The sequence below is a fragment of the Pipistrellus hanaki genome (assembly GCF_964339955.1).
Source record: "Pipistrellus hanaki genome assembly, chromosome: 3".
Lineage (NCBI taxonomy): Eukaryota > Metazoa > Chordata > Mammalia > Chiroptera > Vespertilionidae > Pipistrellus > Pipistrellus hanaki.
Window position 1 is genome coordinate 110,628,158 of NC_140505.1, and position 25,195 is coordinate 110,653,352.

The 25,195-nt window shown below is 36.4% G+C and overlaps 1 protein-coding gene across 2 annotated transcripts in view; it reads left to right on the forward strand.

Moving 5' to 3' along the window:
- Positions 1-25,195, forward strand: part of EEA1 (early endosome antigen 1) — a 134,964-nt gene that overhangs the window by 61,355 nt on the left and 48,414 nt on the right. For both annotated transcript variants that reach the window (XM_084880321.1, XM_084880322.1), the window contains 4 exons: positions 1,014-1,130; positions 15,882-16,220; positions 23,437-23,586; positions 24,057-24,176. In XM_084880321.1, the coding sequence (XP_084736447.1) occupies positions 1,014-1,130; positions 15,882-16,220; positions 23,437-23,586; positions 24,057-24,176 (726 nt within the window). The remainder of the gene's footprint in view (positions 1-1,013; positions 1,131-15,881; positions 16,221-23,436; positions 23,587-24,056; positions 24,177-25,195) is intronic.

Sequence of the window (25,195 nt, forward strand, 5' to 3'; positions counted from 1 at the left end):
CATTCTGGAAAGGTTTCCAAAGAAGTAGAATAAAAGATCTTTTGGCATTTTTATCACAATAAATTAGTAGTCTTCTTAATTTTCTTCCTTGAAGTTGAAAGACTTATTTATAATCTATGATGTAGGTAACTGCTGATGTGTTTAGAAAGAAAACATTTTAAAGTTTGTCTTATTCATATTATAAAGTTTACATATGAATAAAGAATATAGACGATAAAAATTATAATTTTAGGAATGTAAAAAATAAAGTAAATCCAAAAAGCATTATTAGAAACATAAAGTTCTTTTGTTAATGTCACAGGAAACCATACTTAAAAGCAGTTCTTAGACTTTCTAAAGAGGAAGTTTTAATGCTTAAAACTTTCATGTATAGGAAGTTTACATTATTTTTTAATGATCCATTGCTTTAAAAATAGAAATGACTTTTCGTGAAAAAATTTAAATGTATTAAAGCATATTCATATTCAGCTCTTCTACCTGATCATAGAGTGACCCAGCTTAATGAAACTATATATAACTTCCATTTGAAAACTTCTTTATTCAAATACTCACCATTATAGTAAAAAAGATGATCCACCATATTTCAAGGTGATTTTGTGTTGTATATGTGCATTTAACATGCTTTTAAAAGAAAAAGAAAAAGTTATGCTATAGTAATTGGGAGAAAATTTAGGCATGATTTGCATATTTTCTTCAAATTCAGGAAAGTTAATGTACAGTTTCAAAGCCAGTAAATTCAAGTTTGCAGTTTCATATGTATTTCAGATGCATAAAGTAGGATATAATTTTTTATTTTATGTATTATTAAGTAAATGTGCATTTTGGATAAATTTTAAAAATCATTTTTAGGTAAATTAAATGTAGGCAGGCAATAGGGTGGTAGGGTGAAGAACCAAATTGAAACTTCTAGGGATTATTTCAGTTTTTTAGCAGCGACAAAAATATATATAATCTTAAGGCCTTTGGATGCTTCCATTTATTTTTTATTTACCTGTTTGTTCTATTTTTTTTAGGCCACAATAAGCCAGCTAAGGAGTGAACTTGCCAAAGGGCCCCAGGAAGTTGCTGTGTATGTGCAAGAATTACAAAAACTTAAAAGTTTTGTTAATGACTTAACACAAAAAAATGAGGTGAGAATTTTAAAACTACATATAGTTGGGAATTGATTTTATGTATCTTAAATTTTGATCCTGTGTATTTTATTATATTGGACATAGTACAATGTGATATGTTCTATATATTTTTTTAGTGTTATGTAGCTAACTACCAGAACTCATCATCTTTTTGTTATATTTTTAAATCTTTATTGTTGAGAGTATTACAGATGTCTCCCTTTTATTCCCCCATTGCTCCCCTCTACTTGGTTGCTACCCAACCCCAGGCCTTCACCACCCTACTGTCTGTGTCCGTAGGTAAGAAATGATTAATCTCTTCCTGCCTCCCCAACCCTCTTCCCTCTGAGATTTGTCAGTCTCTTCCATGCTTTCATGTCTCTGATTCTATTTTATTCACCAGTTTCTTTTGTTCATTAGATTTTTTGTTCATTTTTTAATTTTTAGGTTCAATTATTGATAGATATATATTTGTTGCTATTTTACTGTTCATATTTTTAGTATCTTCTTCTCTTCTTAAAGAATACCTTTCAACATTTCCCGTCATATTGGTTTGGTGATGATGAACTCCTTTAACTTTTTTTATTTGTGAAGCATTTTATCTGACCCTAAATTATAACAGAGCTTTTGCTGGGTAGAATAATCTTGGTTATAGGTCCTTGCTATTCATTATTTTGACTGCTGCTTGCATTTTCTTCGGGCCTGCAAAGTTTCTGTTGAGAAATCAGCTGATAGTCATATAGGTGCTCCCTTGTAAGTAACTACCTGCTTTTCTCTTGCTGCTTTTAAGGTTCTCTCTTTGTCCTTAACCCTTGGCATTTTAATTATGATGTGTCTTGGTGTGGGCCTCTTTGGGTTACTTCTTTTTTGTGTTTCTTCACTTCCTGGACTTGTAAGTCTATTTCTTTCACCAAGTAGGGCAAGTTTTTATTATTATTTCTTCAAGTAGGTTTTCAATATCTTGCTCTCTCTTTTCTCCTTCTGGTATCCCCAAGATGCTAATATTGGTATGTTTGAAGTTGTCCCAAAGGCTCCTTACACTATCTTCATATTTTTGGATTCTTATTTCTTTTTGCTCTTCTGATTGGGTGCTTTTGCTTCCTCATATTCCAAATTGCTGATTTGATTCTCAGAATTCTCCACTCTACTGTTGAATCCTTGTAAATTATTCTTTGTTTCAGTTAGTGTATGCTTAATTTCTTTTCTTTTTTTAATATATTTTTAATTGATTATTTTACAGAGAGGAAGGGAGAAGGATAGAGAGCTAGAAACATCGATGAGAGAGAAACATCGACCAGCTGCCTCTTGCACACCCACCACTGGGGATGTACCCGCAACCAAGGTACATGCCCTTTAACCGGATTTGAACCTGGGACCTTTCAGTTCGCAGGCCGACACTCTATCCACTGAGCCAAGCCATTTTCAGCTGTATGCTAAATTTCTAAGTGGTCCTTTTTTATGTCTTTAACATTCTCACTAAAATCCTTGAAAATCTCATGAAGATCCAGAGTAACCTTATAACCATAGTTTTGAACTCTGTATCCAGTCATTTGCTTGCTTCCATTTCTTTCATGTGTGACATGTTTTTTTGTCTCTACATTTTGGCTGCTTCCCTGTGTTTGTTTCCATGTATTAGGTAGAGCTGCTATGTCTTCTGGAATTGGTAGAGTGGCCTTGTGTAGTACATTTGCAATAGGGCCCAATGGCTTAGCCTCTCTAGTCACCTGAGCTGGACACTCTAGGTGCACTCCTATGTGGGCTGTATGCACAGTCTTGTAGTTGAGCCTTTACTGCCATTGGCATCACTTGGTAGGAATTGAACTCAAGGCCAGTTGGCTGTGAGGACCAGCTGAGTCTATAGTGGGAGAGTTACTGTGCAGGAAATACCCCTAAGGAGCAGGACTTGCTTCAGTGGGGCTTTGATGCTCATTGAGTCTGCACCTTGTGTGTGTCACTTGTGGATGTGAAGAGTTGTAATCTGCTGTGGTCTGAAGCTTTCCACCAGGAGCACTGGCTCTCGGGCCTCCAGGGAGATACAAAGTCAGCCACTGCTTGGGACTACTTGGCAGGAACAACAGAGGGATCTGCAGATGGCTGCTTAGAGGTGCCCAGACAAAGCAGGTTGGTGCTAGTACTAGGTCTTGGGCCTTTTATTGATAGGTTTGGGGCATGCTGTAACCATCTGCAGCTTGTTTGAGAGATTTTAGCAAAATATGAAGCCTGAGCCAGGACATGCTGTTTCTATAGAAAGCTTGGGTGTGACTGAAAATTGGATGGAGTGGAGTCTCAGGGAACCCCCTGGGTGGAGCCAAAAGTGAACTTCAGACTGATGGAAACTCAGATATGTCTACCAGTCAGCCCTGTGACAGGGGAGGTCCCAGCATAGGGTCAGTGACCATCTGGGAGAAAGTCACCCCCAAGTCTCTGCCCTGATGCCAGACAATCCAGTTCCTCCCCATAGGTGTCTGAGTCGCCCAAAGCTGCTGGGTGCTGGGAGTCTGAGTAAGTTCCTTTGCCAGCCCTTTAAATGGAACACCTGGGTCTCCAGCAGCCTCTGTGTCCAGCCACAACCCCTGCTGGTTTTTATAGCCTGTTGTTACAGGAACTTCTCTTTCCAGTTCTGGAACCCTGGGCTGGGGTCTGGTGTGGGGCTGGACCCCTAGCTCTTCAGGCATAGCCTCTGAAGAGAGATTTCCCTCCCGATTAAAATAATGGCACAAATGGGTGTCAGACCAGCCCATTCTGGGCCTCTGCCCCTCCTACCAGTCTCATTGTGCTTTCTTCTTTACTTCTCGAGTTGTAGGACTTGCATTCAGCCAGCTTTCAGGTGGTTCTGAATAATGGTTGTTCTATATTTTAGTTATAAATTTGATGCCAGCATGCCCCAAACCTACTGCGAATACATGGCTTTACTAGCACCACCATTTTGTTCTCTCTACAGAATTCACCATATTGCAAAGCTGAAACGCTATACTAATTAAACAATTCCCCATTCACTGCACTCCTTGCATCACCATTCTTTCTATATCTATGAATTTACTTTTTTAAGTAAATGATAAGTCTAGTCATACAGTATTTGTCCTTTTGTGCCTGGCTTATTTTACATAAGCATAATGTTCTTCAGATTTATCTATGTTGTAACATGTGTCAGAATTTCCTTGTTTTTCAATGCTGAACAATATTCCATTATATGTCTATATCATATCTCTTCATCTGTTGATAGATTGTTATAGTCTTTCGGTATTGTGAGTAGTATCAAAAGAACATGGGTATGTAAAGACTCAATTCTTAATTATTTTGGGTATGTGAACAGAAGCAAAATTTCTGGATCATATAATAATTCTGTTTTCAATATTTTGAGGCAATCACCATCAATAGTACATATCAATTCTCATAAATGCACAAGGATTCTCATCAGTGACACATTTTTGTCAACATTGCTCTCTCTCTCTCTCTGTCTCTCTCTCTCTCTTTCTTTCTCTGTTTATAGTTACCATACTAATGGGTATAAGGTGGAATATCATCATAGTTGATTTGCATATCCTTGATGGTTAGGATGTTGAGCATCTTTTCATGTGCTTTTTGGCCATATAATGTTAATTGGGTTGTTTATTTTGTTGTTGTTGAGTTGTATGAGTTTTTTTTTTTTATGTTTTTGGTATTAACCTCTTATCAGATATATGATTTACAAATATTTACATATATATACATACATATATATATATATATATATTTTTTTTTTTTTTAAATATGTTTTTATTTATTTCAGAGAGAGGAAAGGAGAGTTAGAGAGAGATAGAAACATCAATGATGAGAGAGAATCATTGATCAGCTGCCTTCTGCACACCCTCTATTGGGGATTGAGCCTGCAACTTGGCACATGCCCTTCCTGGGAATCGAACTGTGACCTTCTGGCTTCTCTCATTTCTTAGGTTGCCTTTTCATTCTGTTGTATCTTTTGTTAAAGAAAAAACTCTTCTGTATATTTTCTCTACTCTTAATACCCCGACATCAAATGTGTGGATGTTCCACAGATTAGCAGTTCTATGGCATAAATGGGTGTCCTACAATTACCTCAATTCTGAAACTCCTTATGTGGAGAAATCATCATATGCTATACATTAAGACTGTGACACCCCTCCTTCAGATGTCAATTGGAAGTTTAGTTTGTTATCTATAATTTTGACCAGTTCGCTATAAATCCCCCTTGTAGGATTCAACGAATTTTCTAGAGTGACTCACAGAAGTCAGGAAAAACATTTTACTTACTAGATTTCTGGTTTATCATAAAGGAGTACAACTCAAGAACAGCCAGATGGAAGGGCAAGTTTTGTGGGAAAGGGTGCAAAGCTCTCATGTCTCCCTGTTTTCTCTGCACCTGTTCACCAACCCAGAATCTCTCCAAACCCTGTACTTTTGGGTTTGTAGGATGGCTTCATTATCTTGGCAAGATTGATTAAATCTTTGGGTTTTGGAGATTAATTCAGCCTCCAGCCCCTGTCTCTGAGGTGGGGAATGTCCAGACCAAGGATCACTTTAGGACCTCGCAATCATTTGGTCTGGCCCTACCATGGCATTAGGGACAAAGGAATTAAATGTTTGACCAACTATAGCAAGCTAATTTTTAAGTGGATAGTTTTGTATGGCCTGAAAATGATGTTTATTATCCAAATGGCTCTTCACAGAAAAAAGGTTCCCCACCCCTGCCTTAGGGGTTTTCTAAAAAAATTACTTCATTAACATAAACTCATAGGTTGTTGAAAGGGGTTTATTATGAAAAACAAAATACAAATTTATTGTTTTATTGTTCTTATCTTAACATAGAAGATTCCAAGGGTTTTAGGAGTCTGTTCCAGAAATGGGAATGAAGACCAAATGTATATTTCTTATTGATACGGAATTTTTGGACTGGAAGCCAGATTCTTTGTCTGCCAGAATCGAAGAATGAATCCATGGACAGAAAGTGGTATAGCAAAGGTAGAGATTTATTGAAGAACAAGTACAGCCTCCCACATGGGGAGAGGGAAGAGTCCCACAGAATGGACCCCCAAGTAGGGAGGGGGAAAAGGTTTCACTGAGTTTTTGTTTTTCATGTTTTATAAAGGCTGAAGTTCTTGTGTCCTCATATCCCCTCTGATTGGTGAATATTCCCCTACAAATTGATAACTATGGTGATTCCTGAGGCCTTTATCCCTCATAGTCCTTCCATTCCTGTGGCTTTCTTTTCCATCTGAATGAAGGGATTCCTTCTCTTTATTTTGTAAATATAGACCTTTCTTGGCTACTTCCAGTTCCTTTGTCTTATGGAAATATACCTGTTGCTGCTCTCTTGTCTTATGGAAATTTAACTGCACCTAACTTCCTTGTGTTATGGAAATGTACCCTCTCCCAGTCTGTAGCCCTGTGTTTTTCCATGGACCCCAATTCTAAAAAATCCCTAAGCCTGCCTATATTCCCCTAAAATTTCTGCTTCATAATTATAAACTAGAGGCCCGGTGCACAAAATTCGTGCACAGGGGTGTGTGTCCCTCAGTCCAACCTGCACCCTCTACAATCTCGGATCCCTTGGGGGATGTCCAACTGCCAGACCTAAACAGGCAGCCCAACATCCCTCTCACAATTCTGGACTGCTGGCTCCCATCTGTTTGCCTGCCTGCCTGATTGCCTCTAACCACTTCTGCCTGCCAGTTTGATCACCCCCTAACTACTTCCCTGCTAGCCTGATTGAAGCCTAACTACTCCCCTGCGGGCCTGATCATCCCCAACTACCCTCCCCTGCATATTCCCTCTTTATTAGATAGGGTTTTTTCTTTAACATATTGGACAGCCCTAACTGGTTTGGCTCAGTGGATGGAGCAATGAATGGCCTGCAGACTCAAGGGCTCCATGTACCTTGGTTGGGGGCACATACCCAGTGGGGACTGTGCAGAAGGTAGCTGATCGATATTTCTTTCTCATAGATGTTTCTCTATTCCTTTCCCTTCCTCTCTGTAAAACATCAATAAAATATATATATAAAAAGAAGCATTTAAGATTCCTCCATATCTGCCTGACTGGTGTGACTCAGTGGCTGAGAACCAGGCTGGCTTGGGAGGGGATCTCTGTGTGGGTCCATGCGCCACTGCTAGCCCAAGACCCCAGGCTAGGGCATGGGTCTGTGTGCTCTTGCCAGTCTGAGACCCCAGGTTGCGGGCGTCACAAGTGGCTACAGGTTCCCACCCCACCCTCAGTTGCTTGGCACCTGCACTCATAGGCTCTTAAACAAGGGCCTACAGGCTAGGAGAGGCCTGGGTCTGGAGGATGTTTCCAGGACCCAGGCCACTCAGCACCTGCTTATGCAAATTAACCGCCATCTTTGTTGGGTTAATTTGCATACTCACTCTGGTTAGCTTTGGGAATAGCAAAGGTACTGTCAATTAGCATTTTCTCTTTTATCTCTTTTATTAGTGTAGATCACAGTATCACACCTTTGATGCAAAAAAGTTAGTTTGATATAATTCATCTATTTTTACTGTTGCAGAAGACCAAAGAAATACTAAGCACGCTTTCTAGAGAAAGGGAGAAACCCCGATTGTTAACACTTGTGGACTCAGGGAATAATTTCCAATCAGAGTGAAGAAACACTCAGGAGGGCTTCACTTTTTATAACCTTCTGGGGTCTTTGTCTTGCAGATATGGTTCTTCCCCCTTTCATGGGCTTAAAGGAAGGCCCCCAGGTGTTGTGTGTCCCCAGGCCATATCCAATAATCTGTCCTGGAGCCAGTGATAATGACCCCCCCCCCCCCCCCAGGGCTGTGCATTGTTCACAGTTTTTATGACCTGACATGCCTTGCAAGACCAATTTTCTCCTCATTACTTTTGTTATCTGGGCTTTTGGTTTTATATCCAAGAGATCATTGCCAAATCTCATGTTACCAAGTTTTGTAACTACTATAGCTTTTAATAAGTTTTGAAATCAGGAAGTGTGAGACTTTCAGTTTTGTTCTTTATTTTGTATGTTGTACTTTCCTCCCATTTCTTTACTTTTTTGGTGGTGGTGGAACAAAAGGTTATTAATCACTTATCTTCAAAGTTAAGATAAATTTGTTGACTTAATATTTTTGTGAAATATAACAAGGGAGAAATCAAGAAAGAAAAGAACATGGTAGAAGGGAAAAAATAATTGGCTTCATTAAAGCAAGAGGCCTGAGTCTACTGGACCTAGGGAGGGCTGTTGAGGCTAGAACACTGTGGACATCACTCATTTATAGGGTCTCTAGGAATAGGAGCTGACTCAGTTGCATGTAACACATAATTGGCTATACATATTAAGTCTCTTGCCAACAGCTAGGTGAATTAGCTTGGGAGCAGATCCTCCAATTGAAACAGGACAACATCTCTCTCATTGATGTTTCTAGCTCTCTATCTCTCTCCCTTCCTCTCTGTAGAAAATCAATAAAATATATTAAAAAAAAAACAAAAAACGAAAATGGGATGGTAGGTTGAGTTCTTTGTCTTGAAAAATCAAAGAATGGAGTCAAGGACAAAAATGGTTGGCGGAAACAAAGTTTATTGGGGGATAGATAGACTTTCTGCCATATGAGGGAAGCAGAAAAGGGGCCTACAGTGGGTTACAGCTTGAGCTGTCTAGGGATATCCATAAACCCTGCTAGCTCCTGGTTGTTTCCCTTCAAAGAATTCTGGCAATATCCGATTATTTCAAAGCTCTAGTTCCAGTCTATAAGGGTGGGGTGGTGGGGACTGGTTGAAGACTGCCACTTCAGGTCCAAGGTGACATCACTGCCTACTTTTCCTCACCCAGCCAGGTTCCCACCCAACTGTGTCTAGTTCTAGGTTCTTTGTTTGTCTCCATGCTTCATGTCTGCCAAGCTCTACTCCCATTTCCCTCTCCCTCTCCCCTCCCTCTCTCCTCTCCTCAACCTACCTCCCACCCCCCTTACCTGCCACCATGGTCTAGTCCCTGACTGACAGCCTAGCTCTTTTTATCTATCTCCTCAGTAATAGGCTATTCTCAATAAGGAGGATGGAGTCCATTTTCAGGTTAATTCCTAGGTCCCTGGGCATACAACTCCCAACCAGGTTAGAATGTTTTTTCTTTAATCAGTACAAAAAAAAAAAAAAAATCAGGGTTAACAGAGCATGATTAATATTTTTTTGTAACTATAGCTAGTCTCCACTATTCTATTTCTTCCTTCTGCCCTTAACAACTTTTTCAGTCAGAGACTGCAGCTTTGACCCACAGTTTATTACAACCTCATGAGAGACCCTGAAGTGGAACCAACTCAGCTAAGCTTCTGCTGGATTCCTGATTCTCAGAAGCAGAGTGAAATAATAGATATAATTTTAAGTTGTTAAGTTTTGTGGTAATTTGTTACTTGTGCCTTGGCCAATAGTTCTCAGACATTTTTATTACAATAGACTTTAAAAAAAATTTTAATTTATCTTCATAGTAGTTGAAAGTATTACAGATGTCCCCTTTGTCAGTAGACTTCTTGATATCAGTGGAAGTGGAGTTCTTGGGGTACCTCAATTAAAAGGTCTTCTAAACTTCCCCTCCACACTGTCCCCCACCCCCCAGGAGGATGGCATTTTGTGGAAAGCTTTATTGATGATGTAAAATTAAGGGGGTTCCCCTCCAAGATTCCATCTGTGTCTATCTTGCCATGGAAGAAGTCCAGTTTTGTCTTCAGCAGGGCCATAATTAAGGCCATTGCCCAGAATTTCTGTTCCATTTTAAAGTCTAGCATCCTGCATGTGTAGTCTACATGGCCACATGGCTATGGAGAGAGAACAGTTGAGCACACTGGCACGTCCGGGTCACAGAGCAAGGGTACAAATGCAAGAGCAAGAGTGTGGGAACTGTGTCTGGGGCTTTTAACCAGGAGCTTCTTTAAACTAACCAATCAACCTTTCAGGATTTTACCTGCTTCTGATGGGGTCCATCAACCAGCCAATCCATTGTACCACAGGCTAGACTGACAGGCAAGAACCTTTCCTACATCACCCAGACTTCACCATGTGCCTCTCTCCCCTTTTGTTTGATCCCTTCTCCCAGTGACCTGCAAGAATGACCCTGGGGTTCCCTGGGGAGCATGAAGCTGTAGCTTCCTGGTGAAATTGCCCAGATGATCATGCTTATACTTTTTGGCCTGCCCTTTGCTCTCTTCCTATTATAAGTATTAATAAACTAGCTAATTATGATGATAACATCAGGACTGCTTTACATTCTCAAAGTTATGAACCCCAAAGAGCTTTTACTGGTATTTTTCCGAGTTACATCTATGGATACTTACAACATTAGAAATTAAAGTGTAAATTTAAAAATATCTATTAATTTATTTTTAAAAACCATTAGCAATTAAATATAAACATTTATTTAAAAAGTTATTGTTTTTTTTTTTCAAAACAAAGATAGTGGTAATGGTTTATATTTTTGCAAACCTCTTGAATATTTAGCTTACTACAGGAGAGATGGATTCTCAGTCGGCTTATAAATTTAATCTGTTACAACATGGTTAAATTATTTGAAGAAAATTCAATTTCATACAGGTATGTAGTTGGAAAAGGTAGGGATATCTTAATAGCCTTTTTTAGATAATTGTAGCTATTTTAATTTGATACTAGATAAAATATAGTTTCTTAAAAGTTAGTTACGCTGTAGACTCTGAAACCATATCAATGTAGTTTTTGTACTTAGTAGTAGCATTACAATTCATTAGTCTATTTTGCCTTTTGAGTCTATCTTTCCTACGCATGAATTTATAACATTGTATTACAAATGTGGAAAATATTGATTTACTGACATGAAAACCTCCCAAATACTGGTGAAACTGCCCAGATGATCACATTTATCAGTATCACTATCAATTTCAAAATAGGCTTCAAGTATGAGGAAGTGTCATGCTCATGGTGGTTGATCAAGTTTTCCAAAATTATTTTTTTAATATATATATATGTTTTTATTGATTTCAGAGAGGAAGGAAGAGGGAGAGAGAAAGAAATATCAGTGATGAGAGAGAATCATTGATTGGCTGCACAATCCCTTTTGGTGATCGAGCCTGCACATGCCCTTGACTGGGACCAAACCCAGGGCCCTTCAAACTGCAGGCCGATGCTCTATCCACTGAGCCAAACCAGCTAGGTCAGTTTTCCAAAATTCTAAGCTTCATTTGAAAGCTTTAATTTTATCATTGACGGCAAATACTATCAGTTCTATTATTTGAAGTGACAGGGTATCTGCCTTCTGAGCTTTGTACCCTGAGTCCCCAGTCTTGACTTCTGCTCTCACAGCTCCAGTCCACTCCACCCTTCTTTTGCTGGAGCACAAGGTGGATGGCTCCACAGGAAATTTTATGCATTGGCCCTTTAAGAGGGTGCCTGAATTTTTAGCTGTTATTCCCTGCAGACAGTACCCTCTTGCTTTGCACAGCTAGATGTTATGTGGGTACTTTTCTCAGTTTTGATACTCTCTGCAGGAGTCCCAGCTTGGGGATTAAATCCCAGAGTTCTCAGTGACAACCCACCACAGCTGAGATATCTCTGTGGACTTCAGTTGCTGTCTTTGGGCATACTGGCAGCCCTTTCACGCCTCTGCCCTCCTACAAGTCTATGCAGTCTCCACTTTCAGTCTTCAGTTATCAGGGTTCTCTCCTGTGTTTTCCTTTGATTATTCAGGAAGTTTTTCTGTATTTTAGTTGTAATACCAGTTTATTCCTGGGAGCATGTCCATGCAGCACCCACTTACTCCGTTGCCTTTTTTAATCCTGCTCTCATCCCCTTTTCATCTTTCATTGATTTCCTCTTTCCATCAGTCCCAGTATTAAGGTGCTCATAAGCCAAGTGGGGGCCAGGTGTGCTGAGTAGTTATATTGTTGTATAACACTGTGTTGCAGAATGGTATATTGATATGAACAGTGTAGTACGATGATCAAAGGCATGTTCAAATCTCAGTTTTGGGCACCAACTGGCTGTGACACTCAACTTCTCAAAGTCTTTCCTCTTCTGTTAAATAATGTATATCCATTTGCCTTTTAGGATTGATATGAGTATTAAAAAATTAATAGTGCTAAGACTAGTTTCTGGTGTTTAGTAAGCTCCTCACTGAATGTTCACTTTAGTTTTTTATTTGGTAAATGTTGTGATACAGGATTGGGTCAGGACCAAAGTGGGAGTTTTGCCAACTTACTGCCTAGTAACTCAGGAAGTGATTTATAAAAGACATAATGGTTTAGATTAGTCTTTAAGGATTCTAAAGAACATTTTACACAGCAGAGGGGTTAAGTATATTTTATTTTGAGAGCTAGTTAAATATACAGGAGGCATGAGAACACGCAATATCACAAAATGCGAGATGTTGGAGAGCTACAAATAGGTCAGTTTGTTCTTTCTCATCAAGCTGTTTTGAGGAACAAATAAGATGAGATGCCTGAAACCACTTTTTAAGTGCTCAAGCATTAAAAAAAGTGCTTTTTTTTTTTTTTTTTTTCCCCATTCATTCTCATTACCTGGGCAAGTAACAATTGAATAATGGAGCCTGAGATAGGGAAATTAATTCTGTAAAAAAAAAAATATGTTGAGAGAACAATTGGTGAAAAAAATCAAAAGAGGACTAGACATTTGGAAGGAAAGAATTTTGCTTACCCAAATGATAATTATGTTATGAGTTAGGCTTAACATTCATTCTATAATTTAAACTTGAATAGGATATATTTTGGGGAGCACAGTTTGACTCATTGAATGTCTAAATTGTATTATGAAAAAGTTATTGGACTTAGAATCGTAATATGTGACTCTGCTACTGGCCAAGTCATATTGGGTTCTTTCAATTGTAGCTTCTTTGATTTTAGAATGGGGATGATAATGTCTATCTCATATTTTATTGTAAGAACTTATATTGATAAGTGCAAGTGCAAGTACAATTATTATTTTCTTTAATGAATTCTGCTGTACTTTCAAAAGCACTATACTTTTTTATTTCTGATTCTATGGGAAGACCATAATAAAAATGAAATGCTTGTAGTATTAAATATAGTTAGACTTTTGCTTGAAAAAAATTATAGTGTGAGTGGATTAGGTTCTTACAAAACAAAGTGGTTTAGGTTCTTTTAAAGAAGATTTAATCATCTCCCATCTCTGCAATAAAGCAGGTAGATTTTGATTAATTTTTTAGAACAAGTGGATTTTAAATAATCAATGGTTGTTATCTATTTTCACTTTTTAAAGAAGGAAGCTGTCTGAGGAGTCATTTACTTATGGAATTGTTGGGACTACTTGGTCACTTTGTAAGTAAGCCTGTGGGGAAGAAGACTAACCTATTACCAGCCTTAATTTTTGTAGCATGTTTTAAAATTATATCTTGTTCAAGTTCTCAGTATTTGTGACCATGGTTGTATTCATGAAATTCAATAACTTAGAATTTTCTTTAAAAAGATCCAATACAGCCAAAACCGGTTTGGCTCAGTGGATAGAGCATCAGCCTGTGGACTGAAAGGTCCTGAGTTCGATTCCCGTCAAGGGCATGTGCCTTGGTTGCGGGCACATCCCCGTAGGGAGTGTGCAAGAGGTAGCTGATAGATGATTCTCTCTCATCGATGTTTCTAACTCTCTATCCCTTTCTCGTTCTCTCTGTAAAAAATCACTAAAATATATATTAAAAAATAAAAAAATAAAAAGATCCAGTACATTTATAGATCAACAAATAGATTTGACTTAGCCTACAAATTCTAAAATCAATGTTGTTTTCTTAAAAGAGAAAATGTAAAATTATGTCAAGAAAGATTTGCATTTACTAACTAGTAATATAAAAATGTTTATAAAAAGATAATTTTTCTAACATAGTTTGACTTAAAAGTATTCATTTTTTTCTCTAGTATTTTGGCTCTTCTACGTCCTATTTCTATTCTGTTGGTTGGTCAAGGTATACATCTCTTGGCTAATTTTGCTACGAACTTCTTGTTGCTCTTCTTATCTCTAAGGTTTCTCCCATTTTGTCTTATATAAAAAAATAGTCTTATATTTGCTTCTGTTATCTTTCTGCTTTTTTTGATATTATATTTCTACTTGATAATTTACATTAATGTACTTTTTCTCAGGTAAATTACTGCTATCTTTCTCCCTTTGGTACCTAGATTTATTACTGTTCTGAGGTAATAGTGTTTACTGTTTCTCCACATGCAACTTGTTTGTCTGTTTCCATTCTGTCTTTTTGTAGAGCAGATGGCATGAGTCAAGTATACCTATTACTTAACTCCTCTGACCACTTTACCAACTCAAACTTTATTTCTAGATGATTGGAATTTACTATTTAGCTTCACCTGACTTTGCCCATTTTATTTTGTAAAAATTTATGCACTTAAATTTGACACAGTTTTTGTATTAATCTACTTTTGCTTGCACATCATGCTTTAACTTACTTAGAAAAGTATTTTTCAGTGTATGTGTTTCATTTAGATTGTAATCTGTTTAAAGGCCAGAGGCTTTGATTGTTCCCTAGCATTTTTATATTATTCCCTTCTAGCACATTGAATATAAAAACCGAGTAAAATAAATGTCCATGGATTGACTCTTCTGGTGCTTTTAGTGGCTTCTTATCCCAATTGAGTCAAAATTCCGCTACATATTTTGTGTGTAAATATGTTGATTTAAAGTGTTCAATATTAATTGTAACAACTCCACTGAGACCAGACTTTGACATCTGATTAGTCTTGTTGATTCATATATTTGATTGGTGGTATCATTTTTACATTTTGTACTTGATAGTATTAAGTAAACTAACAAAATATAAAGCAGGTAAGTGATATTTTTAAATCACTATTTATATACTTAGAGAGACATTTCAATTAGTCTTTAACTTATGACTCTTAAAAATGATCCTTATCAAGAACAAAAATAAGGCCCTAGCTGGTTTGGCTCAGTGAATAGAGTGTTGGCCTGCAGACTGGAGAGTCCCAGGTTCGATTCTAGTCAAGAGCACATGCTTGGGTTTCGGGCTCGATCCCCAGTGGGAGGCATGTAGGAGGCAGCCTATCAATGATTCTCTCTCATCATTGATTTTTCTTTCTCTCCCTCTACCTTTGTCTCTGAAATCAATAAAAATGTATTTTTTAAAAAAGAACAAAAATAAGGAATGAGTAGGATCAGGCATACTAGAGCAGTGAAGGATATTTATTATGCTAAAATACTTATTAGAAAAGCCAGAAATGATAGTTGCCACAATGCATTGTTACCCAAGATAATTTTTGATGCTTGAAGGGTAATTTTAATTTTTAACTCAAATGGGAGAATATAAATATTTTTATCCTAAAGAATATAGTAGATTTTAGGGTTTTTATTTATGTCAAAATTGCATTAGTAATTCTTAAATTGTATTAAGTTAGTATGTAATAATTGAATTCTTTGTTAAAATATTGTCATTGTTTTTATATTGTAATATTGACTAAAACATTTATTTTATAATATATTTTATTGATTTTTTTTACAGAGAGGAAGAGAGAGGGATAGAGAGTTAGAAACATCGATGAGAGAGAATCATCCATCAGCTGCCTCCTGCACACCCCCTACTGGGGATATGCCCGCAACCAAGGTACATGCCCTTGACCGGAATCGAACTCAGGACCTTTTAGTCCATAGGCTGACGCTCTATCCACTGAGCCAAACCGGTTTCAGTTGACTAAAACATTTAGTAGGAGATGATATTGCTGTATACATTCTTCGAATAATTAGAATAATTAAAATACTAGAAAAGGAAAAATTGTTAAATTGATATTTCAGAACTTGACTGAAAAGTTGCTGAAGAAAGAACTGGACTATACTCAGTTAGAAGAGAAGCATAATGATGAATGTGTGAGTAAAAAGAATATACAAGCAAGTCTTCATCAAAAAGACCTAGATTGTCAACAACTTCAGTCAAGATTATCTGCTTCTGAAACCACACTGCAGAGAATACAGGCAGAATTAGGTGAAAAGGGAGAAGCTACTCAAAAACTCAAAGAAGAATTATTAGAAGTAGAGACCAAGTACCAGCATCTTAAGGCAGAGTTTAAGCAGCTACAACAACAGAGAGAAGAAAAGGAGCAGCATGGATTACAGCTCCAAAGTGAAGTTAATCAGGTAAGAGATGTTACTTTTATATATTTAATTTCTCCTATGGTTTCTTCTTAGTGTGCCTGATGGTTATTTGATCATAATGTAGTTCATTAAAAAATTTAACTTTTAATTTTCACAACTATAGTATTGAGTCAGACCTCATTTCCTTTCATTTCAATTCCCTTAATAGGAGAAAATAGTGATATTATCTGTCATTTAAGAATGTTGTAAAGTGTTTATGACTTAATACATATAATTGCTTAGGACAGTACTTGGCTCAGGGTAGGTACTCTCAGCACATATTAGCTTTTATAACTGATTCAAATTATTGAGCATTCTTTAATTTTTTTTTTCTTACTAAATTTTAAAATATAATTATTTTTAAACCAAGAATATAAAAATTAGATATTTTAAAAGAAGAAAACCTATTAGTCTTAACAGCTATTTATTAAAGATAAACGTGTATCAGATGAAGTTTAAGGCAAGTATTGACTTTGCTATTAACTTAATTTTAAAATTATATATTCTAGTTATTTCTTATAGATAACATTAAAAGTTGATTGAAAAATGGAAATTTGGGGGAGAACAAAGTCCTCAGCAGTTTTTTGGTAATGTTCAGTTATTTTCACTTAAGTGATACTTGCTTTTGTGGCATCAATTTTTCTGTCTTCTTGGCCTGAGATATTCTTCCTATTCCTATTCTACTTGATAAATAATACTTATTTTACTTGTTACTTTTCTAGAAATCTGTTCTGAACAATGCCACTTCTAACCTTCCCCAAAAGATGGCTTAAGCATGTATATACTTGATTGTTTTACTTACTACAGCATAGTTATATCACCCTATGTCTTTCTTCACTAGACTCTGAACTCTTTGGATATAAAAACCATGTCTTATTACTTTTTTTATCCTCACTATCTGGCACATTGCTTATTTATGAGAAAATGTTTTAGTGAGCGAGTAAGTGAAAAAATAAATACAGGCATTCATAATGAAAGGAAACAAGCTTGGAGACATCAGTGAATAACTTAAAAATAACTTAGATATTTGACTTTCAATTCAGATAAACAAATTGGGCATTTAAGGTTTCTAAAAGACACCATGCCTTAGTTTTAGGAGATACAGAAATTAAAAGGATACAGTGCCTACCTTAAATGATTATGTAAATGTCATTGAGGATAAGAACAGTACTATCCTCTGCCAAAGAATGTGAGAATTATAATAAAAGGATCCCATATATTATGAGAATTTGGGAGAGTTCCTCTCTTTCCCGTCCCCCAGCCATAGAACTTCATCTTATGTAATTATTTTGTCCAGTTATGTAAGAGAGAAGTGGTGCTTGAAATTGTAAACATTAAATAGGTTTAGGCAAGTAGCATTTTGAAGGCAGGAGGCGCTTTCAGACAGAAGGATTGCTAGAATAAACTAGTGGCAGGAAAATATTATAAGAACCAGGAAGGGCAGTGATTTGCTCTTAGAATAAGACATGTGTAATAGGAGTAGACTATTGTGGAAGAGCATTTGGGACTTTTATGTAGGGTCTTGAATATAGGCTGAGAAACATGGGCTTTATTTGGTTATCAGCGGATGGAGGGTCATTGAGAATTTTTGAGAACCTATTCAAACATTTTTTGTGTGTGTCTGTGTGTGTATGAGAGAGAGAGAGAGAGAGAAAATCCTCACCTGAGGATATTTTTCCATTGATTCAGAGAGACTGGAAGAGGGGAGGGGCAGGAGAGACAGAGAGAGAAAGAAACATAAATGTGAGAGAGACACATCTATTGGTTGTCTCCCACATGCGCCCTGATTAGGGATGGGGTTGAACTTGCAACCCAGGTACATGCTCTTGACTGTGAATCAAACGTGTGACCCTTCAGTCTGTGGGCTGACACTCTATCAACTGAGCCTCACTGGCCAGGACTCAAACATATTTTTATACAAAGATTTGAATATATGATTATTGGGCTTAGTCACAGTTCTGAACAAAATAAAAAGGTCATACTGAAGACCTTGAAGTGATACCATTTATCTTCTTTCTTTCAGCATGCTGTCAGGATTCTACCATCAAAGTATGTTTCAGATCTGTCCTCTTCTTTTCACCTACACTGCTACCACCCTTAACCTAAGCCTCCATCATTGCTGACCTGGGCTACTGGATTAGCCTTCTTACAAGTTTCCCTTCTAGTAACTTCCTTGATCTATTCTCGATACAGAAGTCAGAGACATGTTTTTAAAAACATGAAGTAATATCACTTTATTCCTCGGCTTAACACTGCTTAAAATGGCTTTGCATTACTTTTTGAATTGAAATCAAGTGCTTTAGTTTGGTAAGCCTCTATGTAATATGGCCCAAACTATTCAAATGCATCTCCTGTCACTGTAAAGCCATGTTGTTCTTCTTTCAGTTCCTCAAACACACCAACATGTCAAATGCTTTCCTGCCTTAGGTCCTCTGCCTGTGTTTTCTTCTTAGTGTATTCTTGACTGCAGTTCTTCAAGGCTAGCTCAAGTGGCATTTCTGCAATAAAGCTTTCTGGGACCAACCTATTTAAATAGCTTGTTTTCCATATAGTCTGACCTTCTTTATTTCAGCAAGCTTCTTCTTTCTTGTTCTCTATAACACTTTATATTGTATATTAATTTGTTTACTTCCATATTGTCTATAATTCCCATTGGACTGTGAGCTTTTTAATGTGAGGAATTAGTTTTACTTTGTACTCTATCTGCCTCTATACATAAGGCTTTCAGTAAATATTTGTTGGAAGAATGGACGTAAACCTCACCTTAAACATTTTTTTCAATATCCTTTAAGTATATAGGCATGAACTGGGTTTGTTTTGCTCTCCATTTTATCATAATCAGCATTCTTTTCAGTGCTGAAAAAATTAGATAGTTGGCAATTGTCAACAAAGTAACAAAATAACATATATCCTTTGTATATGTGTACTTCTAAAATAGCCACTGATGTGTAGATAATTATTTGTTACTTAATGAAAAGATTAGATTTCATCAGTTTTACTTTAAAATTTTATCTAATATGCCATCTTGAAAAGCATGGTGGTTTATCTGTGGATTTAGGAAGCTGACTAAGTTCTAGTTCTGTGGCCTATGAACTGTGTGATCTCAGGTAAGTTATTTAATTTGTGCCTCAGTTTGCTTATCTATAATACGAGGATAATAATGGAACTGTCTTTAGGGCTATAAAGATTTAAAGTAGTTATTATTTATGACACATGTAGAATAGGGCCTGGCACATAGTAAACATTATAAGGAATATAATGAATAATGTATTGCTATAATATTTATCCCCTAACATATATTTTAAAATTAAAATGGCACTTACTAAGTCCCAGGCACTGTGAAAATTGTGGAAATTCCAAAGTGAATAACACATAGTCCCTGTCCTGAAGGGCTTATCAGCCAATGGGAGAGATAGACCTATATTAGAAGAAAAATGAAAATGATGGAAATCTGTAAAGATCACATTGGGAGCGTCAAGGAGGGAAGATTAAGTTCTACCTCTGGGTGGATGGTGGGGAAAAGGAAAGGCATCGAAGAGGTGGTGACTCTTGAGCTGAGCCTCAAGAGTTAAATTTACTAAGCTGGGAGGCCATCACTCAGCTGGCTCTAATGCTGTGGCTGCTGAAATAAGTACACCCAAATCTAAGCCTGTAAATGCCTCTAGATTATGAAATCAAAACTTCAGGACAACCAATCTCAAACAGCCAACTTGGCTTCAAGCTGTAGTCAGTCAACCATTTCCTCTCTTTGCTTCCGCATATTCTCTATAAAAGTCTATCCCCAGTTCCTGCTGGTGTAGCATTCCAAACCACCTCTAGATTCAAATCAATACGTGCTCAAATAACTTCTTAATACTGTATTATGGCCCTGGTTGGATTGGCTCAGTGCATAGGGCATAGGCCTATGAACTGAAGGGTCCTGGGTTCAATTCCCCATTAGGGCACATGCCTGGGTTGCAGGTTCAATCCCCAGTAGGGGACATGTAGAAGTCAGCCAATCAATGATTCTCTCTCATCATTAATGTTTCTCTTTCTCTCTCTCCTTCTCCCTTCCTCTCTGAAATCAATAAATATGTATTATTAAGTAAATAAAGCTGTAATATGCATTTAGAAAAATAATTATGTTTATATATATGCATGTTTATAAAACTGAATCTATTAAAGTCCATATATATTTATTTGTATAACTTAAAAATGGGGCTTTAAAGTGGGCCATTCTATTAATAATTCCAGTGTGTATTTCTTTAAAAAAATATATTTTTGTTTTCCAATTACAGTTGATGTTCAATATTATATTAGTTTTAGGTGTACAATCAAATGATTAAGCATTTATATAACTTATGATCTGACACCATATAAATTTACTTTCTAATTCCTAAACAATTATGGGAAATGCTTTAACAAAAATCTAAGAATATGGACATACATGGCTAATAGGTGACAAAGTGAGATCCCACAGGGCCTGGCATGTAATGAGTTGGTGAAGGAAGCCCACTTTGAGCAATGGAGAATGACATCCAGAGGAGATGGCTGACACTCAAATCCAAACAACTGTCCGTGTGAGAGTATAGGCTCAGGCTGCCAGATGTCCTGATGCTTCAAAAGATCAAGTGACAGATTTTTATGTAGAATTTCTCAAATTTTACATGTTGGTAACTTTTTAAAAAAAACAAAACAAAAATAACAAATTCCAACGTGGGTCAAAAATATTGAGTCTATGGCCACCCCCTGTTCCCCATTGAGACTTGTGGGAAATGTCTGTCTTTACAGGCACACCTCATTTTATTGCACTTCACAGACATCAACATGGAGACAAGGCCATCCATCAGTAAAATCATGACAACTCTCTGGAGTTTCAGATGATGGTTGGCATTTTTTTAGCAATGAAATATTTTTTAATTAAAGTATATACTTTGTTTTTTTAAGACATGATGCTATTGCACACTAAATAGACTTAAACCTAACTTTTTTATGTGCTGGGAAATAAATTAATGTGACTCACTTTATTGCAGTAGTCTAGAACCAAACCAGAAGTAACTCTGACGTACCTGTGTATGGATGGTGCAGAGCATTACTTAAGAGCAATGACTGTGTAGTTATTTGGACCTACATTTTCATAGCTCCCACACTTTGTGACATTAGGTTAAGTTCCTAACTTCTCTAAGCCTCACTTCAGCTATAAAGTAGGGTCCAGAATGTAAAGCCTACTTTAGAGTTGTTGTACTTAAGAGGTGGTAATTGCCATGGTGTGAGCTACCTGACCAGTGCAATGTTTTTTAAAGAGGGCAATAAGATCAGCTTTAGTGAGCATCTGAGGTAGACTCATCTTCCTTCCCATCGTCTCCACAGTGCTGGCCTGAAAGCAAGAGCCTCTCTCATAGGGACAGTTTACAGAGAGCAGCAGAAGGATCAGACAAACAATTCTGCCATGGCATTCCAGACCAAAGACAATTTCCAGTTCGAAGAACGTCTGGTCCACGCAGTTGGAGAATTAGAAACATCGATGAGAGAGAATCATCGATTAGCTGCCTATTCCACACCCCGTACTGTGGATGTGCCCACAACCACAGTACATGCCCTTGACCGGAATCGAACCTGGGACCTTTCAGTCCGCAGGCCGATGCTCTATCCATTGAGCCAAACCGGTTTCGGCTTAAAAATGATTTTTAATTGATTTTTATTTTTTTTATTAATCCTCACCCAAGGATATTTTTTCCATTGATTTTTAGAGAGAGTGGAAGGGAGGGAGGCATGGGGGGAGAGAGAGAAAGAAAGAAAAAGAGAAATATTGATGTGAGAGAGACACATCAATTGGTTGTCTCCCAAATTCTACTTGACTGGAGTAGGATCTAACCTGCAACCCAAATATGTTCCCTTAATCAGGATTTGAACATGTGGCTCTTCAGTGCAGGGGGCCAGAACTCTAACTATTTAGCAACACTGGCCAGGGCTGCACTGTTATTTTTAACAAATTTTAATGAATAGGCCATATGTTGGAAAAAACACTGTAGTAATTTCACTGACATCAGTAAACATTACATATCTGTAACTATAGTCTACATACTTTAATCCAAGAGTTACTGCTAGTAAACAATGTTTAGCCAGTGATTAGTCACATGATCACACCACATCTCCTTTGGTAATTGCTCCTGTTGTTGGTTCTGTTGTTGCATGGGGTGACTTTCTGCAGCAGACTTAACGTGTCCTTGGCTGGAATCGAACCTGGGATTCTTCAGTCCGCAGGCGGACACTCTATTCACTGAGCCAAGGTGGTAAGGGCATGTGAGGCAATTCTTTTGAAATTAATACAAATTTTTGTTTTTTTTAGTGGAACTACTTCCCCTCCCTATCCCAAGAGAAAGTAACTATTATTTCTGGTGGTATTAGAAAGAATAATGAATTTGAGTTCTGATTTAGTTCCACGTCAAATTTCTCTTTTACTTTTAACTGGGTAGTGATTTTAGAGTTAGTGAATGAAGATCCCCTAATATTTATTTTTAAATTATTCGCTCTATTTTATTTAGAAATGTTGTACCATTTTGAGGACTTTAGAATGCTTTGTGTTCTCTTCAATACCCAATGTAAGAAGTAAATTGTGGTGGTTCATAAATATGAAAAAACAGTAGTAATGTTTAAAAATACTGTGGGTCGCAGCCGGTGTGGCTTTGTTGGTTGAGGATGGTCCTGTGTATCAGGAAGCTGCTAGTTTGATTTCCCTTCCTGGCACATGCAGAGGTTGCAGGCTTGATTCCCATTAGGAGCCATGCAGGAGGCAGCCATTCAGTGTTGCTTTCTCATCATGTATCTATATCTTCATCTCCCTCTCTCTGAAATCAATAAAAACATATTTTAAAAGTTATTGAGGAATATGCCTATGCTCTGAGTGTCTTAATTTTTAACTTTCACTTTGTTATTTTAAGTTCTCCAAGAGATTCCAATACTTATGTCCAAACAAGACCTTTTGTTTCACTGTATTTTTTAAAAGAGCAAGAAAATCAGAAAACGTGATATTTAATTATAACTTTATGGGATTCATCATAATTTATGTGATTAAAATTGAGTTGGATCATGAAAATTATGATGATATACTAATATTGGTGAAAAATAAAATATTGTTTGAAAGCTAGATGGCGGTAGTGATGGTCCTGCATGTGTTTATACATATATATGTATGTGTATGTATATATATACACATATAATTTTTTTTTATATTTTAAAGTTACATAGCAAACTCCTGGAGACAGAACGCCAACTAGGGGAAGCTCATGGAAGGCTGAAGGAACAGAGACAGCTTTCAAGTGAGAAGTTGATGGATAAAGAACAGCAAGTAGCTGATTTACAACTCAAACTTTCTCGTTTAGAAGAAGAGGTAAGCTAGCATTTCAGATGAGTTTATGTTAGCAAATTTGTTGATTGAGTTGAGATATCTTGAATATTATTATGATTCATTCTTTTCAATAAGTGATAATTATGGTTGTAGAAAAAATAAAACAAATATTGATAACATGGTTTAGATTATTGTTAGAAGAAATTTTTATGTAATTCCTTGGTCAAATTAATATATAAGACAGAATAATAAAATAAATGGGATCCTGGAGAAAGAATTAATCACTTCTCAGGTGACAGTCTAGGCCCTAGACTCTAGGGAATAGTTTCTTAATCATGATATTAAAATTCTATAAGCAATGAGATATTGCATATAAGATTGATTTTATTATATATTGTCTGAATTTAGTTTTTTCTTCAGACTAGATTTGTGAGATGTGAAATAATACCTGATATTTATGACTGATAACATTATGCCTTTAAGTTGTCATCTGACAGTCTACATTTTTTAAGTTAAAGGAAAATGTAACAAATTCCACAGAACTGCAGCATCAATTAGAGAAAACAAAGCAACAGCATCAAGAACAACAAGCTCTTCAGCAAAGCACTACAGCAAAACTTCGAGAAGCTCAGGTAAATATTATTTGAATTATTAGCCTTTTAAATAAAAATAGCCAAAACTTTGTTTTGCTAAAAGTAGATAATGTAAAATACTTGATTATGAAGGATTTTGATAATTTTTAATATCTAGATAATCAGAAAATCTTTTTCTTTTTATTGATAAGTTGAAAATTTTCTTTCAATATTTAAGAATTTTAAAAATTATTTATTATAAGTAAATTTATTTCATTAAAAATCTTTAGTCATTTAATTTATTAACTAAATGCATATTAAATTTATTTATTTAAATAAAGTGTATATTACTTATTTAAATTATTTTTATATCTATTATATTATTATTTAGTATTGCTATTATTATTTATTTATTTTTCAATTACTTTTGACATGCGGTATTATATTAGTTTCAGGTGTATTGTTTAAATAACTTATTTGAAAAATAAAAAAATATTAATAAAATTTATTAAGTTAACCCAGTAAAAAGTAACATTTTGTGTTTTCTACAGGAGAACATAGTATTTGTAGGTCATGTCTTTTCCTGCTTCAGAACTATCATATGAACATTGGCATTTTTGATATAGAAAATATAAATGGTTAAATTTATACAGATTCTACAGAACAGCTTAGAAAATTAAAGGAAGTTAAATTTTTGTTTTGTTATGGTGAAGGGAAGAGGGTGCCCAGATATTTGAAATGAATTCAACTTTAACACTCACTTATTCCTTCAATCTTTCATTAATTCATAGAATATTATTGAGTCCTGTATGTTAGGTCCTGTGGTACTCACTGAGAATAAAGAGATGAGTAAGGCACAGTGCTGTCTCCTGGGAAATGGGAATCTAATGCTATGCACACATAATATATATTTTTAAATATATTTTTATTGATTTCTAAGAAGGAGAGAGAGAGAAAAAGAGAGAAACATCAATGAAGAAAGAATATCATTGATTGGCTGTCTCCAGTATACCCCTTACTGGGGATTGAACCCACAACCTGATCAGGAATGTACCCTCATCAGGAATCAAACAGTGACC